Raw genomic sequence first — 21,978 nt, 5'->3', positions numbered from 1 at the left:
AAACCTTAAATAATTTATGGTAATTTCAACAATTGCTAAACCAAACTAGTACTAAAGACGACGAGAACAAACTAGAAATTATACCGAAACGGAAATGAATAAAAATACATTCAAATAAATTAAAGAAAACTATCTCATCTCGCGTCGGATCATTAATTCCCCGATCAACAAAAGACAACAACCCTCACCCCACGAATAATTAAATTATTTTGATAGCCAAAAGTTAGGGACGCCAGATCGGCGAAGGACCAGAGGATCTAGACTGCTGAAAGGCACCGAAATCTCGATGAGCCGATGAAGAAAAGACATGCAACGGCCAGATATGTCGCTCGATATAGGTCCACCTGTATTGTATTCACACAACCTATTCTCAGAAAAGCTACTCTGGTCAGTGTGTTTAATAAGTCCTGACGGACGTACCGGCTGTGTACTCAGATACTATGTCGAGGCTCTGTGTGGCCCTCTGTCTAAGCTATTCACCCTATCCATTGATTCTTCTTGCTTCCCCCGATTTGGAAGAAATAGTTTCTTATTCCTCTCCCAAAGAAAGGTAGCAAGTCTGACGGAAAGAATTTATTTTCGCTGGCTGAAATTGGCTTCTATCTTCAGCTCAGCATAGATTTATACGGCGGCGATAAACTACCACAAATTTATAAGAGTTCTTTCCAGAATACGGATTTCAGTAAAGCATTCGACTCCATAAACCACTCCCTTCTAGCACAAAAACATGACCTAAATTTTGTTGAATTTGATGTCAGAGCAAACGTACTTACATTATACATACCTACAACGAGCGAGAGACTTCAAAGTTATGGAGCAAAATGCCCGAAATCCACAAAGAAACAGCAGTAGTCAGTTTTGCATCTACGTATCTCCCACAATGACCTCCCGTGGGACGCAGTACAGTCCCAGGTACTGCACTTCGGCCCGTGAGACCTTGTCGCAACGCCTGTGGCGGTGGTTCGGTAGAGGTCTCTGGAACATTATTGTGTTCGGGCTGAGCTCTCTATTGACTCTGTTCGTACTTGTCTACGTAGCAATTCTGCTGGAAAACTACAAGATCCGGACCGGGGGCCCACCGTGCATCTGCTGTCCGGAATGGCTCGAATCCGCGATGTCCGACTTAAGTGCATTGCTGCTGGAGAAGATGGGTCGACCCAGACGAGTGCCGTCAGCATACCCGATAGAAAAATAGCATAAATGTTTCAATATAAGTGAAAATATTAAAATTCCGTTGGCTTTTTCTTGGGTGAAGAGGAGCAGACCCTGACCCTTGCTGGACGATCGGCTCTTGGCCATGAAGCGCTCATTTAGGGGATTGCATTTAGCTGAATTGACCGAAGGAAGCTTGTATGGTATCAAAACAATATTTGGCACCTCTACTGACGAAGCCATTATTCTTTCTTGTGATTGTAAATGTCTCCTTTTGATAGCTACATTTATACGAGTAATTCTTACTTCACTCCAAATTAAAAAAAGAAGATAATTATGGACATAGCGTTCTTATTTCTTTTTATTGAAATTTTCGTAGTTTAAATAACTTTAAGGCTTCGATAATGTTGTTTTGTTTGTAAGGCTAAAAATGGAAAAATTCTTGCTTCTTATCTGGACATGGACATGGACATGTGAAGAGTGAGCGTGAACGTGATTCATGGATGAGGGATGAGGGTAGGGGTTCGGGGTTCGGGGCAGGGCGGGCATTACATTTGGGGCTTACAATTATAAACACACAGACAGCCAGACAAACCGTGTGTACGCACGTACTAACGTCTGTTGGTGGTGTAACAAAGTTAAACTTTTATTTTGTTTTTTAGTTTGAGCAATCTGCACGCCCGATATCGCGCACGTACGGCTGTGGCTGCGGCTGCGGCTGGCAGAGAGCAGAGCAATGAAAACAAGAAGCATTTCATTAGGTACAAAAGCATATATATATATATATATATATACAGATATATATATGTATATATCTGGAGTCAGTAGTATCTGTATCTTTTTATCTGTATCCGTATAGTAGTAGTACGTTATAATTTATAGTTTTATAATCTTATTAAGGCCACACAATCAATAACACTGACAGAGTTTCTTATCCGCAACGAAAGTGCTAGAGGGACAGTAGGGACAGTGCTAACAGACAGTGACAGTGACAGTGACATTGAAATCTCCATAACTATAGAGAGATAGAGAGAGAAACGAGAGAAAGAGAGCTCCATAAGATCGGGGCATCTGCATCCCCCCCTCACTAGTATTAGTATAATGAAGGGCCCCCCGTATGTTTGGAGGGGAGCTCCTGTACAAGTTCTAGAGTTATCATATAAAAGAATATATATATATATATCATCCTGCGTCTACTCCTGCTCTGAGACAGAGTGCCGTGTCGTGTACACATTTCACCTATGTACACAGCGAGTGTGTTTTATGTATATATACTCGTATGTAGTAGATTAATGCTATTGTTCGTAAAATGGACTAATTTCGGTTCGGTTCACTCGCAGCGCAGCGCAGTTGTTCCGTCCGTTTCGTTCTATTCCGTCCGGGGGCTCCGCTCCCTGGCTGGCTTTGATCGGCTGGCTGTCAGCGCCTCAGCCAAGTGTCGGCGGCGAGTGGCGAGTTTTGCTTCTGGGTTGAGTCTCATAAGAATGGATTATTGGTGTTCATGGCGCCGCTCGCCTGTGGAGAGAACATTGAACATTGAACATAAAAAGTCAATTCGGATTGGGTTTGAGGTGGAGTCTTCCACTTACTGCAAATGGATTGTTGGCCATAACTGGTGCCGGCTGCATGCTGCCAAAGCCACAGCCATTGGGCAGACCCTGGGCCATGGCATATCCATTGTTATTGAAGTTAAAGAAGCTTGTCTGCTGCTGCTGTTGCTGCAGATGCTGCTGGTGGAGATGGGACGACTGCTGGGGGCTGCTGCCGTATGCATTTGGTATGAGCGTCAATTGGCCATAGAGATTCTGCTGCTGCTGCTGCTGATGCTGCTGGAATGGATTCACAACGTGACTGCTTAGCAGCTGCTGCTGCTGCTGCTGCTGCTGGCTCTTGAAGGGATTCGGATTGTTGTTGTTCACGAGGGCTGCACACGAAGGATGGAGAACAGAAACCAATTAGTGACTGCTTCAAGGACTGCTCAAGTGTGCCAGCGAGCACTCACCACTGCCAAAGGCGTCCGTCGCCTGGTGGCCATTGTTGTTGCCATTGGTGGGCGTCGGTGCCTCGGAGGCGGACGACTCACTGGCCTTCAGTTCGCGCAGCTGCTCGTCGAGGTCCTTAAGGGCCGCATAGCGGTCCTCGCTGGGCGCCACAGCCGGTGCACTGCTCTTGTGGCCTGCCGGCGTGTGGCCATTCTGCAGCGGGGCGCCTAGAATAACAAAGCAAATGGATTAGTCGCTGGATCCATGCAGATGAAAATGAGATACGGGGGATACAGCGTACAGGATGCTTCAACTACACACAAAAATCAAAACTAAACACAGATCCAAGGGATACAAGAACAAATCAACTCAACGGAGAACGAAACGCAACTGAAAGGCAACTGAAAACTTACTCCACGCAAAGAAATCACGGAAATTGGCATTCAATATGTCGGAATCTTGACTTTGACTTTGATTTTGAGTTGGATCTTGATCTTGATGCTCCGTTGATGATGCTGCTGCCTCATCTGCTTGATACTCGTCTTCCTCCTCCTCTCGGAAACTGCCCGACAGGGAGCTGAACAACAAATAGGAGGCTCGGCTGGGTGGAGGAGGCGGAGGCTCTGGCGACTCTGAAGACTCTGTCAGGTACGGCAGAAAGGGATTCAATGGCGACAGTGGTGGCTCTTCGGCGCAGGAGTACCAGGAGTTGGTCGAGCTTGTGCGCTGAATCATCGAGTACTCCATCTCTGGCTCTGGCTCCATCTGCATCTGCTCCTGCCAGAAGCTCCAGTTCAGCGCGTGCTCGTCTCTCACTCTTTTCGCCTTTGCTGCTGCTGTTGCTGCTGGTGGAGCGACTGCTGCAGGATGAGGCTCTGGCATTGGCGGCAGCCAATTGCTATCGTCGAAAGGGTCGTGAAAGTCGCGCCTGCTCCAGTCACTCACCCAACCGTTGAACACCGGCGGCATCGCCTTGGCCGCCTGTAGAGCTGCCCGCAAAGGGATAGAGAGAGATTGTGAGACACAGAATCCATAGTCTGGAGGAGAGCGTATGGGCGGGGCGGCAAGCGATCTACATGGGTACAAGCATGGTGCAAGCCGTGCAGCGGCAGGTTGGCAGGAGGCAGCAGGCAGGAGGAGCCATCGGAGCAGGCTCCTCGAAGAGTGGTGTACGCGAAAGATCGAAAGATATATCCAACCAACGGATACGCAACTCAAAACTTAAATAAAACGAAAGGAAGAAAAAGGAAGCATCTCCCACACGGGGGGGAATCCCAGGACTTACCCACGCCATTGAAGATGGGCGCATGATCAAAGTCCGCAAAGTTCTCCGCTCCCTGGCTACCATTCAGCAGCTGCTGTTGCTGCTGTTGTTGCTGCTGCTGCTGCTGCTGGTGGAGGTGGGCCGCTCGGATGGGCTGCACCTTGGCATATCCATTCGTGGAGCTCACCGACGAGGCCGAGGAGACGGCCGGCGAGCCCGCAGATCGGGCCGAGGTGGCATCAAATATGTTGGCCGTCCCAAAGTCGGCCACAAAGTCCGATTCCCCGGCAAAACCGTTGCTGGCGCAGCTACTGGTGTCCGAGAGGGCGCCCGTGGACGTCGATCCTGCGCTGTTCAGACTGGTGAGTCCTCCTCCTCCGTTCAGCCCGAAGGCGTCATGATTGTTGTTGTTATTGTTGTTGTTGTTGTTGCTGCTGCTGCTGTGGTTGTGATGGTGGTGCTGCGGCCTGCTGATGGACGTGGCCGAGGCTGAGGAGCTGGCGACGGTTGGGCCCTTGTGCAGGCCATTGGCTGTGGTGCGCTGGGCGGCAGGCGGCGTCAGGTGGATGCTGGCATATCCATTGCTCGACAGGGTCGAGACACTCACTCCGTTGTGGTGATGGTGGTGGCCATTGTGGCCATTGTGGCCACTGTGGCTGTGGCTCTGGAGGTTCGCTGGGGCGGCCTTCAGGTTGAGCGACTTGAGCGGACTGGCCGGCTCCAGGTAGTATCGCTTCCGCTCATACTTGTCGGTCAGCAGCTCTCGCTGGTCCTGCTGCTGCTGTTGTTGGTGGGCGGCCCGCTTGGGGTCCCACAGGCCCAGCCAGGTCTTGCCGCAGAGCTCGTTCCCGTGCGCCCGCAGGAAGTCGATCTCCTCCTGTGTGAAGGTGGCCATCGATATGGATTTCACCCGATGTGGCGGCGTCAGTCCGCGTCTTCAAAGGGACAGAGAAAGAGAGCATTAGGCAAAGCACAAATTAAGTTTCGTGTAATTATTATTATTCTTTTATGGAGATTGCCTCAAGATTTCCGCTGCTTGGAGCGGGAGTGGGGGCCAAAGAGGGTGCGAGAGACGGAGACCAGGTGGCGGCGGGTCAGTGGGTCACTGATGTGGGGTGCCAGAATGCCAGAACGACCCGCCGCTGCCGCCAAACGGGCGTTCAATTTCAGTTAATTGCGCAAATTAATTCGCCCTGGCCTTGGGTCTGGGGTGGGGCCTGGGGCTGGGGCTGGGGCTGGGCTTCAGGCAGCAATTGGAGCACTTGGCATGAAAACTGAAACCCATAAACAAACTCACAAGAGTGGCATGGACAGGGGCAGGAGGGGGGTTAGGGCAGGGGCTCAATAGAGAGTTTTCCAGCAAATTTGCCTCGCACCGAAAGCTAATTTCGGTTTTTCACGAATTTCCCAAACGAAACGAGCACACGAAACAAGACCAACAACAGCAACAGCAACAAGAAGAGCAACAACCACTTGAACGGACAACACAACAACATGGCAACAGGGGAAAAACGGGCTAACAGGAAAATCCACTATTTGGTGCTCGAAGGCGAAGCGAGAAATACCCTTTATCTTTGGGACTATTAAGAATTTGTTACTAAAAGGAATCCTTGCCATGAAGGATACAGATAGAGCAGGGTAATGAGTGCCCAGGCGGCCATATGGGACTATCTTACTACAAAATAGTTCCGATCCCTTATCTGTATTTTGATTACCCATGTATATTTTTGTATTTGCCACAAGCAATGATTATTTGATTATCTGCAAAGACAGCAACCTATTTTCGCCGAATGAACAATATAAACAACTAAATTAATAATGTATCATTTAATGGCATAAAGATAAGACCATCGTGTGCGCGCGATTGGATTATGACCGAGAAAACGTAAAAAAAGCGGCGCGTTATCTGGCTTCATTCATGGGAAGGAAGTGACTCAAAGACAATCATTTTGAGTCCGAGAAATTCCATAGTTTGGAAGCATTTGGGGGCCATGCCAACCAGATTCTGACTAATTCTGACTGAAAGGGGGTTTTCCGAAGGTGACAGCAAAAGAGGGGTAGGAAAAGTCTGAGAGTAAGTGGATCATTCCTCCCTTTCAAAAGAAGGGTATACCAGTAAAAGCAGCAGCAGCATAGAGCCAAATATGCATATGGCCAGAAGAAGCAGAAGCCAAAGCCATAGCCGAAGCCGAAGCCGAATCCGATGGCAAAGCTAAAAAACTGGACGTTTCACATGAACGCTTCGCTGCGTTTCAGTTGGTTAACTGGTTGCAGAGGGGATGGCGATGGGGGGACAGCAGGAGGAAACGATGGATGTTCTAGAAGCAGCTACTGGTTAATGCCAATCATCAGATACACCGCCAGGGCCCTTGCCGAGTGCTGCAGCAGCAGCAGCAGTGCAGCACGAGATGACGTCCTTTGTCATCCTTTTAGCTCGAGTAATGCAATTGAGAAACAATTTGTGACAGAGGACAGGAAGTCCCTAAGTGCCGTGCCCTGGAAGCAATCAACTCTCGACCCGCCTCTGCCTCTGCCACTGCCTCCACCTCCATCTCCTCCTTCGCTCTGTCGTTCACTTGCTCGCTGACCCAAGACGGACTTCCGCCGGCAGCCAAAAGATCTGCGGAGCTGACAATCCGCGACGGCAACAGGCGATGGCGGTGGCGGTGGCGGTTGGATGACCTTAGCCAGCCACCAGCTGCCTCTGGACCACTCGAGTGGATGGTCCCAGACCCAGGTCCAAGTGATAGCCGCGGCGACTAGAGCACGCACAGGCAGTTCGTTAGTTGGGTGTGAGGAGGCGGGTAAGTGGCATGCGGCAGCGGCATGTGGCAGTAGCTATTTTTGAAATCCACTGAACGAGGCGGAGAAAGTGAAAGTTGCCCAGAGGCATTAGATGCAGCGGCAGCAAGCACTACCAGAGAGGCAGAGCCACGCCCACCGTTTACAAGGCAGGAGAAGGGGATGGGGAGATTGGAAGACAATTGCAGCTGTAATGACAGCAAATTTCCATCAAACGGAGGCCCCCCCCCCCCCCTGTGCCAAAGCGACAGAGAGTGGGAGGAAGGGGCTACCCCCTCTCCATGCAGTGGCATGTAGCAGTGTGACCAAACGATTTGAGGGGAAAAGTGGTATACCATTAAAAAGCTATTAACTAAAACATTTTCATGAATATTTAATGATGATCTTTTGATGCTTTTTGTTAACCAGAACAATTCGGGATCTTCTCAATTCCCTCATCGTTTTCCAATCCTCATCTTTCGAAAATTAGCTAAAAGATTCGGTGACCTTTCCACATAATCTCTGGAATTAAACTGCATTCGGTAGCAGCTGGAAAACCGCCTTAAAGCCCATTTAATCGTATTTTATGGCATGGATTTTCCCTCTTAATCTGTGGATCATAGGAACAATGTTTGAAAGGTGGGCATCACGTCCCCCATTCGAACTCCGCAGATCGCGTAAAGTGCTGTTCAATATTAGCATGGGAATGCTAATTGAGAGACGAACTACACATCTGTACATCTTTGTACCTCTGGCACCCCTTCTGCAGCTCCACCTCCTCCTCATTTGCGTCTGCTGAGACGCCGTCGCTCAAAGAGAATGCAATGCTAATTGGAAGTCAACAGAGCAGCGGCCGCGCTGGAAACTGGAAACTGTGTCACCACCACCTCACAGGCCAAGGCAGGGGAGGGGCCAAGAGTGCCAAGAGTGCAATGGGTGCAGGAGGGGGAGGGAGGGAGAGGGAATATTCTATGCGAACTGCATTTGAGAGCATCGATTCACTTGCACTGCTGCTTCCTGTACTGTTCTTCTTCCCCCCCTTCCAGCACTCCCGCTACAACAATTCTCGGAAGCTTTTGAGCTTTCACATAAAAACGGCCACCCCCCCTCGAGATGCTGTAGTCTCTTTTGTCGCCCTCTGCCGTAGCCAGCTGCTGGGATTTCCACAGTTTACGCCGGATGGATCTCAATCTCCGATCTCCGATCTCGGATCTCGACGGTTTTCGTTTCGTTTCGTGCTTGGCACAAGTGGACACAACATACATCCATACATACACAGACTGTAATGCAGATAAAGCTAAGCTTACACACACACACACACACACAGATAAACGGAAACACACACTTATTTATACTAATACATTCCTATTTGTCTTTGCTGAAAAAGTGCAAAACTTGTTTTTTGCGCATTTTGCGCACTCAGCGTGAAAAAAATCAACTCAAACAAAAACAAAAGTAAAACTCGTTGCGGGTCTGCGGCAAAATACACCGAAAAGCAACACAACAGCAAAACCAACAAATATATCCACAGCAAACACACACACACACACACACAAGAAACAAGAATGAAAGTCTAGCCACGGAAAGCGACGCTTTGGACACCCTTACAGGAGGGTGCCACCTCCAGAGGCACAACAATCGTTTCGGCTGTCGAAGCTGTTTACTTTTCTGCGGTGCAAACATCTAGAAAGGGTATAACAATAAGTACAATTCGCGAATCCACCAAAACAGCGGAGCGGTAAAGGGAACAAAAAGAAATAGCAACAAAAGAAACAACATCGACAGCTTGGACCTACCACATGACGTTTAGCATCGAGGCTTCAAGTGACGGAATGACGGAGTGACAGACGACAAAGAAAAAGAGCAGGGCAACAAAAGCAATGAAGCTGCGAAGAAAGGAAAAGAGCAGACTAAATTATGATCATAAATAACCGCTTAAATATGGACAGAGACTTCTCACATATGAACTTTTGATTTTGGCATCGCCTTCGCACTTCGACAAAACAACACAAGTGAAAGAGAAAGACGAATCGAGGCTGGGAATACCCTGCATTTGAGTGTGGGTAAGGGTGGGTGTACACAGGACAATAGACAATAGGCAACCGTAATTTGCTGCAGCAGTTATAGTCGTATCCATTATACCCTTCTTCTCTTCGAGTACAGGGTAACACAAATACCATCTACGCAATTTCTTGAATATTTTAAACTCATTTCTTCGCCCCATGAGTCATAGACGGAGGAGAGCCAAAGAGCGGGGTGAAGGGGTTAAGAGTGTTGCCAACAATTTCAACAGTGAATGTCTGTGTGTGTGTGAGTGGTGTCTGTGAGAAGAACATTCACTCTTTTGCCGAGTAAAAGCAATTAGTCAATTTCAGAAGAGCGCAGAATAAGAGACCTTGCCCCAAGACAGGGCTGGGGGCCACTGGAACAGTTATTACAGTTATTAGGAAACTTGAGCTAATTTCATTTCAACACTTTCAAAGGTCACAGCTGCCTTGGCCTTACCCCAGGAATGGAATGGCAACTCTTTCCGATGGCCGGTGGGGGGCGTCTCCGGTCTCCTGGGCCAACTTACTGCGTTTTCTTCTTCCTATTGAAGGTGCCTCGCCTACAATGGAATTCCGTAGCTAGGATGGCTTTGTTGCAGCTCGCGACGCGATCAGAGCGCGACTGTCGCCAACAGATCCAACAGAAATCTGACAGCCCCGTCTGGACAAAATGCGTTTCAGACTAAGCGCGAAATAAAACGCATGCAAATCGCGTGGCGCAGCGCGGGGCGGCAATGGAATGCGATAAGGGGGTGCCTGGGGGCGGCGGGTACCAGGAATTGATATTTGCTCGGAAATCGAGTGCGCAGTGGAACGCCCTTTCCAGCGATCGCCCTTTCCAGTGAGTCCACTAATTGAGCATCGCTAAATGGCCAATTAAACAACAGTCGGGCAGACAGGGCCTTGTCTGGAAGCTGGAGGCTGAAGCGTCACGGAACAAGGGTAGAAGAAACAAAGCACGCTTCGTATCAGATGGAGCCGCTTGCCATGGGTCTCTGCGACCTCCAGCGGCGGTTCTTCCGCCTGGTATCGATGAATCATCTGGAACGAGACAGCTTGATGGTGGTGCTGGTGGGTGGTGACACCACCCTGGATCACAATGAAAGTCAATCTTTGTCTCCGGAACGAATCTGATTACAAATAAAACACACACACACACAGACAAAGAGCGAAAGAGCACATCCAGAGCTTAAAATACCTCCAGGTTTCAATTTCAAACCGCAGCCAAGTGACACACAAGGCAATGCCGCCCTTTCCATCTCCTTCTATCACGTTTCCACCGGGACCGAACCCCGAGCGAGACAACAAAAGCCTGAGCATGAGAATTGAGCTCCTCCAAAGTCATGACAGATGTGCGAGCGTGTGTAAATAAATGAAAATTGCTTCCAGCTTTGATATTGTTTCTCCTTCACTCGAACAAACGGCCTCGACTAGACAAACACTCTCTAAGTGATCCAAGGCTCAGCTCACAAACGTCCCGCCCAGCACGTACATTTGCACTCAGCGGTCAAAAGGGGAGTCGATTCGAGTCGAGTCGAGTCCCACGGTCAAGAACTTGCAGGGAAATTACATTCCAAGGTCGCGCGATAAGCAAACACCAGCTAGACGAAGCGAGATGGAGCTAAATAATCTCCCATAAGGACAGAGAGAGAGAACGATCTTTTGTACCACTTCCCTTCTCTATCGCTGAGACCATGAATGGCAGTGCCTTACTTCCAGCTTCCAAAGAAAAAGCAAAAACAACAAACACAAACACTCTCCCAACGCCAGAGAGCATTCAAAAGAGAGAGGAAGGAGAATTATTTGCGGCAGACCGACAAAAACGCTGACCTACTCTGAATGTTGTCCAGCTGTGGAGTATTTTAATTGCAAAGTTTCGTTGGAAAACAGCTTTTCCCGCAGACGTTGCACATTTCGATGCCCCTTTCCCCTGCTCTGCTCCGCTGGACCCATCTGGCGTTACTCAATTAGAACTGGGTCCAAATGCAGGAATATCCCACGCATTCCGATTACAATTCCAGTTCTCATTCCCACCTCCTTCTGTTTATAAATGGAACTTCTGTGCATGTGTGAGTGACTTTTTTTTGGCGCAGAGACGCCGTCGCCTGGCATTCGCGGACACTCGTCGCGTTTGTCGCACAAAATAAATTAAACTTGGCATGGGCCCCCCACCCCGGAGGGAGAAGGACCCTATGGCTCTGGCTCTATGAATATTTTAATAATGCCATCCATCGTCTGAAAGCCAGAACTGCAAATTACCCAAAGAGCCTTGAGCCCCTTTGGCCGACCAAATGGCCATGGATGAAATATGAAATATGCAAAGAGGCCTCGGACCCGACACCATTCAGCAGCAGCCTATGACTTTTCAAAGAGAATTCTTGGACAAAGCCGCGTGGGCTGTGCAGGATTCGGATTCTATCCGCTCGGCAGGGAGGATACCCTGTTTACGATGATGAATGCATGACTGAGCCAATCGATGAACCCAGCATGCCCTGCCGCCCAATGGGAAGATGCTGAGCAAAAAGAAACCATAAATCTCTGTGTGGGCGCCTCCTTCTGCTCGTTGGTCGTTCTACGTTCCCATCCCTCTCACACATCTCGCCACTCACTCGCACGCTCTTCCTCTTGGGCTCTCTTGGGGATAGCCGCACTCTTAATTGGCCCCAGCGACGGCCTCAGTGGCCAGCTCCATCTCCTCTCTCCAGCCGAGAGGCAAGACTGGCGCCTGCTGGCTTAACTGGAGCTCAGTTCCCATTCCCGCGGCCCGACCCCTCTTCGCACATGTTTCCGCATTTGAATTGCATTCACAGCTGCTGCCACTGCTGCTGCTTCGGCTGGGGTGGCGAGAGTCATATCGAATCGTTTGTCGCTTTGGGGTTTGCGCCTTTGAATTATTAATAGATTTGAAAAATCTCTATTTCAAGGCGAGAGCCCAAAACAAACACAAAAGGGGAGTGGGGGGCGATACAAAAACAAAGCAAAGGCAAAAACAGAGAAACGGAATTTACAATAGCAGCAAAAACGACACCTTCCAAGAGTGTGTGCAAGCAGCATACACAAATGTGTGTGTAAGTGAAACGAACTGCGCAATAATTGTCGTCGGGTCATCCCACCTCTCACTCCCACTAGCCTTCTGCTTAAGCCTATGACTTTGTTTGAATTAAATGCGATTCACATTTCCCTTTAATGTTGTGAGAGAGGAGAGGGGAGAGAGAGAGAGTGCGGGAGCGGGAGCGGGAAGGAGTGAAACTTCTAGGAACGGCATGGTAAACATTTAGCATTTGAAATTTGTATGTGTAGAAACACATAGTGCAAATGACGAGCAATGGGAGTGCTCCCACTCACACTCACACTATGGCTGCTCTTACACATGTATTTGGTTTATTTAATTGCTTTGCCTTTTCGTTTCTTTTTTTCCTTTGCTTTTTCTTTTTCTTTTAGTTTGTTGTTTTGGGTTTTTTGTCGAAAAAAGAAATAAGCGGGCCGCACAGCTGACACACCGCCTGGCTGGTGAAAGTGTGCCCCCGCCACTCACTCTTGTCCTTACCCTACTCTACCCCACTCCCTCCTCATATTGTTGTCTACAGCTGTCAAATGCAGAGATTTTTTATGCTGTTTCATAATCGAAATTTACATACGAAACCGCAGAATGAAGAGTAGAAGAGAGCGCGACAGAGACAGAGAGAAGGAGAGAGCAATGCAGTTGAGCTGAGAGTACGGTTTGGCCCAGTTGCAACTGCACTTGGGAGTGAGCGAGAGGCACTAACCCGCTGACGCATAGCCTCTCACTAGAAGCATGCACTCACACACACACACACATTCATATAGATGCATGTGCATATGGTGCTGTATATGCTGCTGTACAGTGGGAATGGAATGATGACGAAGACCCGCCTGAGAAAGTGGCTCAACATTGGTGTACCCAATGTGCCCATTGCATGAGTGTGTTGTGTCTGTTTGCTTTCGCCTTATCTAATCAACAAGTTTCTTGACTTTTATGAGCCAACAGCTAGGCCAGCAAGCTTTGAACTCTGCCTCTGCTGCTTCTGCTGCTGTTCCGCCGCTGAGTGGGCCAAAGCCAAAGTTAGAGCAGATGTCGGGTTCCCAGACGAGGCGACTGCTGCTTGATTGAGGTGCAACAATTTGTCCGCAATCGGAGGCAGACCGCAACAGTAACAGCAACAGCCACAGCCACAGCAATAGCAGCTAGCAGCCCAAAAATACACTCAAGTATGCGCAAAAGCTGCTTGACAGGTTTCGAGCTCTGCTCGAACCGAACCCCTTCCTGCAGCCCACTAGCAGTGCCAGCACCAGCACCAGCACCAGTACCACTACCATTCCCAACTTCATTCCCACTTCCATTCCTGAAGCCGCTTCCTCCATTAACCCATTCCAAGTGGCCGGCCGGTCTGCAGCGGATTCCTACAGCAAAACGAGAGAAGGGGGGAGCTTCCAGCGGAGAGGGCTGAACATGCACAGCAATTTTGTCTTGGACGTGGACTCGGGAGTGGGTTTTCGTTGCCAGGAAGTTCGTTGCCCGCTCGTTGTCTCTCCCTCTCCCTGGAGTCCCTTCTTCTGCCACTCCTGTCGAGGCATTTGTGCGGCTTTCCATTTACATGCCAACATTTGTCTCCCCTTTCAGGCGACGGCGGCGGCGGCGGCGGCAGCGTCAGCGAATAATGGGAATGAGTCATCAAACATGAAGGGTTTCCAGTGCAGTTCAGTGCATTGGGTACTGGGCATTGGGCACCTGGCTTGCTTGGGGCAGATGCAACGATCAGTACCGCCCGCATGCTGCCCAATTGAGAGCTGCTACGAAGTAGATTCCCATCTAGGGCGGGCTTCCCTTCCAGTCGTGGGAACGGGACGGGCGGAAGCGGGAGAGCAATCATGCAATGTGAGGCCCCATCCGGAAATGCGTAAATCAAATCAATTGTAACAAGAGGCGGAGATGACCCCAATCTGGAAATAACTGGCTGAAATCAGAGCCAATTTGCCAAATTACTTGACATTCCCCCGCTGAATAGAAGGACACCACACCACCTAACGGGCAGAGTGGAGTGGGTGGCTGTTTTGGGGGCTAAAGAAATCGAATCGAAGACGCCATCGAAAGTGCTGCAAAACAATTTCGTTTCGGCCAAAAGTAGCACCGCGACAAAGAGCGACAGCGACAGCGACAATTGAAAGTTTGTCTTCGATTTGCATTTCCAAATTGCTCGCTCGCTCGCTTGCCGGGAAAGGAAAGGAAACGGATTGGAATTGAGTGGAATTGAATGGAATGGCTTTCGCTTTCACGAAACACACAAGAAGCAAGCGAGAGGGGGGCATTGGCTGATAGGGGCCACCCCCCCGCCTGGCCGCGATGAAGGCGACAGGTCGGACATTGCATCCCCTGCAAATTATCGGTCAGTCCACTCTCTAGGGGAATGATCGAAAATTGACGTCAGTAAAAGATAAGAAAAAGATGGTGGTGTGTGGTGTGTCATATGATCCACAGCGGTCAGTCCAGGGTTAAGAGAAATGCAAGAGGATGTTATTGATATGCCAAGAATCCCGTTAGCACAAAAGAGCCGACACAGGGGCACAATAGTTTCCCATTCTACCATCTACAGTCTACACTCTCGACAATGCTGGTGAACAGGATAGATGAATGACAGGATTCCGTTAGAGAGAGAGAGAGTTGGCAGGGGCAAAACGGTTGTTGTCCCACTCTGTTCAGCGGCAAGCAGATAGACAGAAATTGAAATGAATGGAAAATTCCACAGTTCGGAGAAGCCCTCCCATGGCCTGGAGAGGAGGAAAGAGAGAAGACAAGAGGGAATTAAGTACTTACAGCACACCCGAGCACCGGGTACAGACAAAGGAGCCGATCGTCATGTTCACGTAGGTAGGACCCTTCTGGCCACAGTCGAAGCACTGCCGGTTTCCCGCGCCGCTCGTCACCAGCTCCCGCAGGGCGAGCAGGTACTTGTCATCCTGCTTCTTGCGCACCACCGCCATGCTGCTGCTGTTGTTGCTGTTGTTGTTGCTGTCCTGCTGCTCCCTGGTGGCCCTGTTGTTTCCTGCTTCCGGCGAAGTGGAACCGATCAGCGGCTTGGCGGCGGCGGCGGGTCCGGTGGTACCTGGAACGCTGCTCTGGCTGCTGTCGCTGTCCGCTAGCTGCTCGGTATCCGAGGGAAGCGGATCCTGGGGCGGCAGGGGATGGTGGTGGCTTCGTTCGGCGGCGTATGGCGCGTAGGGGGCGACGGCCGTGCGGTAGGAATCCGCGACGTGGGGGACGGAGCTGTTGTAGACGTAAACGAACTGAATTTTGCCTGATTTGCAGCCAACGCTCGGCACGGATATCCAGAGATTGAGACTGACGTAAGTCTATGGACACGGAAGTGGAGACGACGCGGGTCTCTTTACGCAACACTAGGCAGCGCTGACCTTTCCCCTCTCACATGCACATGCCCCGCAGCGGACACGGGAATCGCACAACAAACAACGACGCCGCCGAAGCTTAAGGGGGGTTTCGGGTTACGGGGCGAACTTTACGGAAACAGTTACGGAATTGCTTATTTGTACGTATTTGTTGAACAGCAAACAACTTTTGTCGAATATTATCGTTGTTTACGTTGTTTACGTTACACTTTCCAGGAATGGGGGTCGGGTGTTCCCTTTAAATTAATTGCTTTTATTTACACTTTTTCATTTGTCGTTTTTCGCTGCATTCGTCGCTGCAATTGCATTCACTCACACGATTCTGCTTCTTTGCGGTTGGCCTTTTTGTTATTAACAGAATTAAGCACGAACACACAGATTCTCTTTCGACAACAAAACGCCGTGCGCCCCACCGTACGCTTGAACAAAAAATCGGACAGCAGTCGCGTCTAAATCTTACTGTTGGCTAGAAATTCGTTTTGAACGTGAAATTAACAACAATAACAACTCGAACGCATGACGCCCGATGTGCCGTGCTCAAAATTTTTTTAAATTTGAACGTTGAGAAATCTCGTCCAGTGTAAACTTGCTACAATGGGCGGAAAAAGAGGGTATGGACAGTGGGCAAAACGGCCCAGAAAGTGCAACGCATGCGAGGTAATACTTGATATACCTTGGATACAAAATATTCCTTGCCCTCAAACGTGAGGTGAGTTCGTACGGAACCTTGCAATTTTCCTTGCCTGTTTTTGCCTGTTGTCCATACCCATTTTTATAGCCCATGCAGAATTACGCCTCATTTTTTCGTTGCAAGAGAGAGCGTGAGCCGTGAGAAATATACCAAAATATACCGACGAACTATTTAAGAACATAATAAAGTGCACTATATCGTTGTGATAGGTTTAAAACAGAGACTGACTAGTTTATGCATATATTAATGATATATAGATATATATATAGATGACCTTTTATTAATTCTATAATATCCCCAGGGTATGCATGTTGTTCAGTCATGTTGAGGGACAATGCTGCTCATCAAATAGAAATTGTTTGAAACTGAATGAGTGACAAGGATTTAAATTCAATCCATCGGAATAAATGATGCACGGAAGTACGATATATCAAGAATTATCTTTCATATGTCAATTGTAGAAATAAGCTGAGTTTCAATATTTTTAGAAAATAATATGGGGGGTACCCTAGTATATAGAATTGTGTCTTGGCTTGAGAGAGCTAGGTGGAGAGAGACAGCGCCACCTCGTTGTCCTATTACCCCACGCACAAAATGGAGCTATCGATAACATCCCTGTTTTAAGTATAATATGTGTATTCCTCAAACGGAGTCTGATCAAATTTAGATTGGCCACAATAATATTAAAAAACTTAAATTTTGGCAAACACTGAAAAATGCATTTAACAGATGGTTTTTGAACAATTTTTATAATCAACCTTATCAACTACATATTGTCTACTGTCCTAGTCATCTAAACGCTTCCGCGCATTGCCCTTGTTAGCGAATTTGCGTTTTTTGAATGTTGAAGGTACACTGGCGGCGGCCTCTTCGTCCAGGCCGGAAATGGTCTTTTCCTTGAAGCGCTTGACCGGAGGCTCAGGCTCGCTGGACGTGGACACCACGGGAGGGGGTACATAGTAATCGGACTGGGGCAACTCCCAGTCGATAGGCTCTTCGGGGGCTCTGTAAAATGACAAAATCAAGAAACCATAGGATAAGAAACCGAAAGGACGTACTTGACTTCCACTGTCTGCCACTGGCCAATCTCCTTGGTTGCCGCCTCCTCTTCAGTCTTGAACTCCAGTCTCTTTTCCTCCTTCTGCTTCTTCTCCTTGGCGGTCTCTGGTTTTCTGAAGGCCTTCAGCCTCTCTCGGTTAACGCGGGCCACTTCTTCATCCGCATTGGCCCGAAACCGCAGCGATTCCTGCTCCTGGGATAGCTCCTGCTGGTTGATGGCCAGTTGATTGATACGCTCGTACTCCTCGTACGATAGGTATCCCTCTTTGGGGGGCTTCCACACAGACTCATTTGTCTTCACGTTCCAGTAGTAGGTGTGGCCTTCATCCGACTTTCCCTCCACCCACAGGGAGGCATCGGGCACAGCAGCGTCGGCGGTCACTTTGCCGGGAGCCACGCGCCGATTGTCCTCCTCCTCGTCGGAGTAGCCCTCTAATCGCATGGGATCTATCTGCCTGCCTCTGCCCGGGGCGTGTGTTCCGCCGCGGGATCCACTGCTGCCGGAAGTGGCCACTGCGTTCATTACAGTGTTGATGGAACGGGCTGTCATGTCGGCACGGCCGTGTATATCTTGGGCATACGACCGCATGGCCGCTTCCTCCATCTTACGGATGTCGGCGTCCATCTTCAGTCGTTCCCGCTCAGACTTTTCGCTGCTGCGGCTAATGTCCGTGATCCGCTTCGCCACATTCAGCTTGTGTCGCTTGCCATCCTCGTGGAAGGCGATGCTCTGGAAGAGTTTTGATTAGTAGGGGATCCATGGGGCGAGGAGAGGCCATCATCGTGTACTTACGGCTTTGTTGTCGCTCAGCCAGCACTTGCAGAAGTCGCAGTACTTGCGCTCGTTTGATTTCCAGAATTCCGTCCTGTGGGTAGGCTTGGGTGAGTGTTTGGACAGATTATGAGTATTGTATATTTTGCTTACATGGTGATTTAACAGCCGCAACCTTCTAAAATGTATTTAATTCGAGTTTTGTTTTTAACGAAACAACACAAAAGCAAAACAGTCAATCGATACCAACAATCGATATCAACTATCGATATTGACTTTTACTCGACGGCGCCACGGCTAAAATATTTACCATTTTTAGTTAGTCGCTCTTCGCTCTTTGCAGCTAGTCGGACCTGCGTCAACCAGTGCCTGCACAACAACTACACGGGAGTCAACACCATCTGAATCTTGACCATGGCACAAGCACGACTGGCAACAACAACGTCACTGACATCGTCGGCTCTGGGGCTGTCGGCGGCGTCAAAGACAAGTGAGTGTGGTGGTACCTTTTAAGTCTGACCTGCGGTCCAAAGTCTAGCGCTCTCACCTGCCGCGACAGACAAAACGATTTCGCCAGCCCGTTACGACAGCTCTCCCCCCCTTCTCTGTACTGCTGTTTGTTTTGCAATTGTTAAATATTGTTACGTGCAATGTCTGCTCGCCTTTCAGATGGCGTCGTTGAGGAACAGCTGGGAGCCGACAGCTGGGAGGAGTTCTCGATCGATGTACCGTGGGGCACTCTGGCAGGTAAGAGCGTGTGAATGAGTCAGCCTGTCTGGCTCGGCTTATCGCTGGTCTGCCATAGCCATATCGGCCCATAGCATCAGCCATTGACGTGATTTCATCGTGACGCAGCGTTCGCATCATACGTTTCCATTTCCTATCTCCGTTCATCTCCTCAGGCAAGTGGTGGGGATCGCGCAATAAGCAGCCCATAATCGCTTTGCACGGATGGCAGGACAATTGTGGGAGCTTCGACAGGCTGTGCCCTCTGCTGCCAGCTGACAGTGCAGTCCTGGCCATCGATCTGCCCGGCCACGGCAAGTCCACGCACTATCCGCAGGGCATGCAGTACTTCATTTTCTGGGACGGCATCTGCCTGATCCGTCGCATCGTGCGCAAGTATAACTGGAAGAACGTCACCCTTCTCGGTCACTCCCTGGGCGGAGCGCTGACTTTCATGTACGCCGCCAGCTTTCCGGATGAGGTGGCCAAGCTTATCAACATTGACATTGCCGGGCCGACGGTGCGTGGCATTAAGCGGATTGCAGAGGGCACGGGCAAGGCCCTTGACAAATTCCTCGACTATGAGACGTTGCCCGAGAGTAAGCAGCCCTGCTACTCGTACGACGAGATGATCAAACTGGTGCTGGACGCCTACGATGGCTCCGTCGACGAGGCATCGGTGAAGATCCTGATGCAGCGGGGCATGCGACACAACCCCACCAAGGATGGCTATCTCTTTGCGCGGGACCTGCGGCTCAAGGTGAGCCTGCTGGGCATGTTTACCGCGGAACAGACGTTGGCCTATGCTCGTCAGATCCGCTGCAAGGTGCTTAACATCCGCGGGACGCCCGGCATGAAGTTCGAGACTCCCCAGGTCTATGCGGATGTGATAGCCACGCTCAAGGAGAACGCTGCCCATGTGGTCTACGTGGAAGTACCTGGCACCCATCACCTGCACCTGGTCACGCCGGAGCGGGTGGCACCGCACATCAATCATTTCCTGCGCGACCAGTAGGACATGCAACGGGGGAACGGTGCTTAATTAAGTAGGAGGCTTATTGTAGATATAGGTATAGCTTGTATGATTCCACTTGATTGTGATGCGCAACAGATCAAAGGTATTGTGTGGATTGAAACGTAGAATACCGACACTTAATAAATCCAAAACTAAAGTTAAAGAAATATACAGCCCTGATTCGGCTATTGCAAATCGCAAAAATAAAATTTCTCATGAGCGGGAAAAATATATAAACATATTCACTGAGGTTTTAGGATTATATTTATATATAATTGGAATTTTATTTATATCTTAATATATTGACTACTTTTATTTTAAATCGCACTGGAATTTTAGTTCACCAAAATAAACCAATCGGATGTTCCTAAACCGCACGTTTCTACGCGATAGTCAGTCGATGGTTTTCGAATGCAAGTGAAATATCGGATACAATTTGGGAATGAAACACATCTGCATCTGGCAGCTCTGTTCCATCCATCTGGCAGCACGGACGGGGCAAAGTTACCGTTGCTTGGCAACTCATTTGTTTACACTTTATTTTTATTTAATAAACGATACGATACGATGGACCTTATAAAGGAAATTAATGACAAATACATGGCATTGGAGTCGGAAATTGATCAGAAACTGGAGAAAGTGTAAGCTGGAATACATATGTATTAGTGAAAGAACACTCTTGTATTTCTATTATTATCCTGCAGTCAGGCTGAGGAGCTGAAGCTGGAACGCGAGACCGAGAAGCTGGCCAAGATTTCGATCCATCCGCCGCCACCTAAAGTCCTGTCATACGAAGAGGCCCTGCTAAGAAACACAAACACCCTTAAGGTGAAATGGGAGTGGTGATTTCCCATAGAGCTACTAAAAAATCTCTTATCTCCCTCCCAAGTCGCTGGAACTGGCCAAGGCTCGTCTAAGGTCACGCATCACCTACTCGCCGGTGGAGAAAATACTGCATGAGGCTCTGGACAACTACAGAAAAGAGCTGGAGTCCTTGCAGACGGCAGTGAAGGGTGATGACGAGGCCAACGAAATAGAGGAGGAGCAAAACCTGTACGACCTGGTCATGCAGAATGTTATGGAAGCCACCGGCAAAGGAAGCCTAAAGAGACCGACGTCACAAAATGCCGACGACAATCGCCGCTATTGAGAGTCTGGTTTACTCTATAGATGGAACTGTAGCCGTAGATGACTGATATATATACAATATATACACTCGTACAATAAAGTGTTTACTGTACTGTCTGGTGTGTGTGTGTGTGGGGGGGGGACTCAGTTTCCAAGCTGAATAAACACGCTGCTCCAAATGTAGACACACATGACCGGGAACCGGGAATTGGAGTGAAAAAAATGCGGTGTATGTGTATGCTTACTTTAAACAAGAATCGAAATGGAATTTACACTGCACTGCACAATGTAAGGGAATGGGATCGCATTCGCATTGGAATTTTCATGCCACCCCCAATCTAGTCTAAGTGTTCCTTTGGGGGGTCACATTGAAGAGTGCCAAGTGCCAAGCAAACACATTACCTAATTAGTTGGCCATATAATTAGTTGGACAGTCCCCAAATCGAAGTAGAGAGATCGAATACCCACACCCGACACCAGAACGGAGCAGAGACAGGAACATGACAATCAACTTTGGTAATAAATCAATTAATGACACTCCGGCTCGTGCAAACATCAAAGAAAATTATGACTTTTCTCGACATGTTCGCTGTCCGTTGATAAGGCTGTGTAGGGGTCTGGAGCACTGGGTCTCTCTCGCTCTCCCTCTCCCTCTCTGACAATGGCAAACGTGGCAGGGGTAACAGATCGCACGACGTTGAGCAAACAGTCGTTGACGTTGTCAGGTGTCACACACAGCCGCCACACATGCATGTGGATGGATTCGCCTGACCTGGTCCCCAGGTAAAATAAAGGGAGCAGAGAACCCTCAGCTATAGATACCATTACCACTACCTGCCGCTGCTGATAAAACGAAATGAGAATGGGAATGGAATCTATTGAGACAAATTGTGGGCCATTTAATTTTCTTTTTGCGGCTACGTTGACAGCAGCGGAA

General features: G+C 49.1%; 4 protein-coding genes across 7 annotated transcripts; 2 read left to right on the top strand and 2 right to left on the bottom strand.

The window, feature by feature from the left end:
- Positions 1–1,486: 1,486 nt before the first annotated feature.
- LOC6589521 (arf-GAP domain and FG repeat-containing protein 1) lies at positions 1,487–15,593 on the bottom strand. 4 transcript variants are annotated; one of them, XM_026988903.1, is made up of 6 exons: positions 15,061–15,593; positions 4,420–5,333; positions 3,548–4,123; positions 3,155–3,361; positions 2,742–3,076; positions 1,487–2,667 (listed from the first exon to the last, which is right to left on the bottom strand). In XM_026988903.1, the coding sequence occupies exons 1-6, from the start codon at positions 15,225–15,227 to the stop codon at positions 2,629–2,631; spliced, it is 2,238 nt and encodes a 745-aa protein (XP_026844704.1). In that variant the 5' UTR covers positions 15,228–15,593; the 3' UTR covers positions 1,487–2,628. The 4 variants fall into 4 exon arrangements, with proteins under 4 accessions (XP_026844704.1, XP_026844702.1, XP_026844703.1 ...); XM_026988901.1 differs by lacking the exon at positions 15,061–15,593 and adding an exon at positions 9,755–9,833; XM_026988902.1 differs by lacking the exon at positions 15,061–15,593 and adding an exon at positions 9,685–9,739.
- On the top strand, positions 15,226–20,082 carry LOC6589523 (probable serine hydrolase). The gene is made up of 7 exons (XM_026988250.1): positions 15,226–15,442; positions 15,553–15,590; positions 15,646–15,834; positions 16,360–16,395; positions 17,131–17,293; positions 18,842–18,919; positions 19,075–20,082. Exons 1-7 carry the CDS (start codon positions 15,226–15,228, stop codon positions 19,911–19,913), a joined length of 1,560 nt encoding a protein of 519 aa, XP_026844051.1. The 3' UTR covers positions 19,914–20,082.
- Positions 17,047–18,369, bottom strand: LOC6589522 (WW domain-binding protein 4). The gene is made up of 4 exons (XM_026988905.1): positions 18,326–18,369; positions 18,194–18,266; positions 17,400–18,130; positions 17,047–17,346 (listed from the first exon to the last, which is right to left on the bottom strand). Coding segments are annotated over exons 1-4 (1,026 nt in total). The 5' UTR covers positions 18,328–18,369; the 3' UTR covers positions 17,047–17,126.
- A 179-nt stretch (positions 20,083–20,261) lies between the features above and the next one.
- On the top strand, positions 20,262–21,153 carry LOC6589524. The gene is made up of 3 exons (XM_002015011.2): positions 20,262–20,554; positions 20,618–20,741; positions 20,803–21,153. Exons 1-3 carry the CDS (start codon positions 20,325–20,327, stop codon positions 21,061–21,063), a joined length of 615 nt encoding a protein of 204 aa, XP_002015047.2. The 5' UTR covers positions 20,262–20,324; the 3' UTR covers positions 21,064–21,153.
- The last annotated feature ends 825 nt before the right edge of the window (positions 21,154–21,978 follow it).

The sequence above is a fragment of the Drosophila persimilis genome, unplaced genomic scaffold, assembly GCF_003286085.1.
Source record: "Drosophila persimilis strain 14011-0111.01,24,50 unplaced genomic scaffold, DperRS2 tig00000191-arrow-pilon, whole genome shotgun sequence".
NCBI lineage: Eukaryota > Metazoa > Arthropoda > Insecta > Diptera > Drosophilidae > Drosophila > Drosophila persimilis.
Note: the sequence above shows the minus strand (reverse complement) of the source record. Positions and strands in the feature narration are given on the sequence as shown.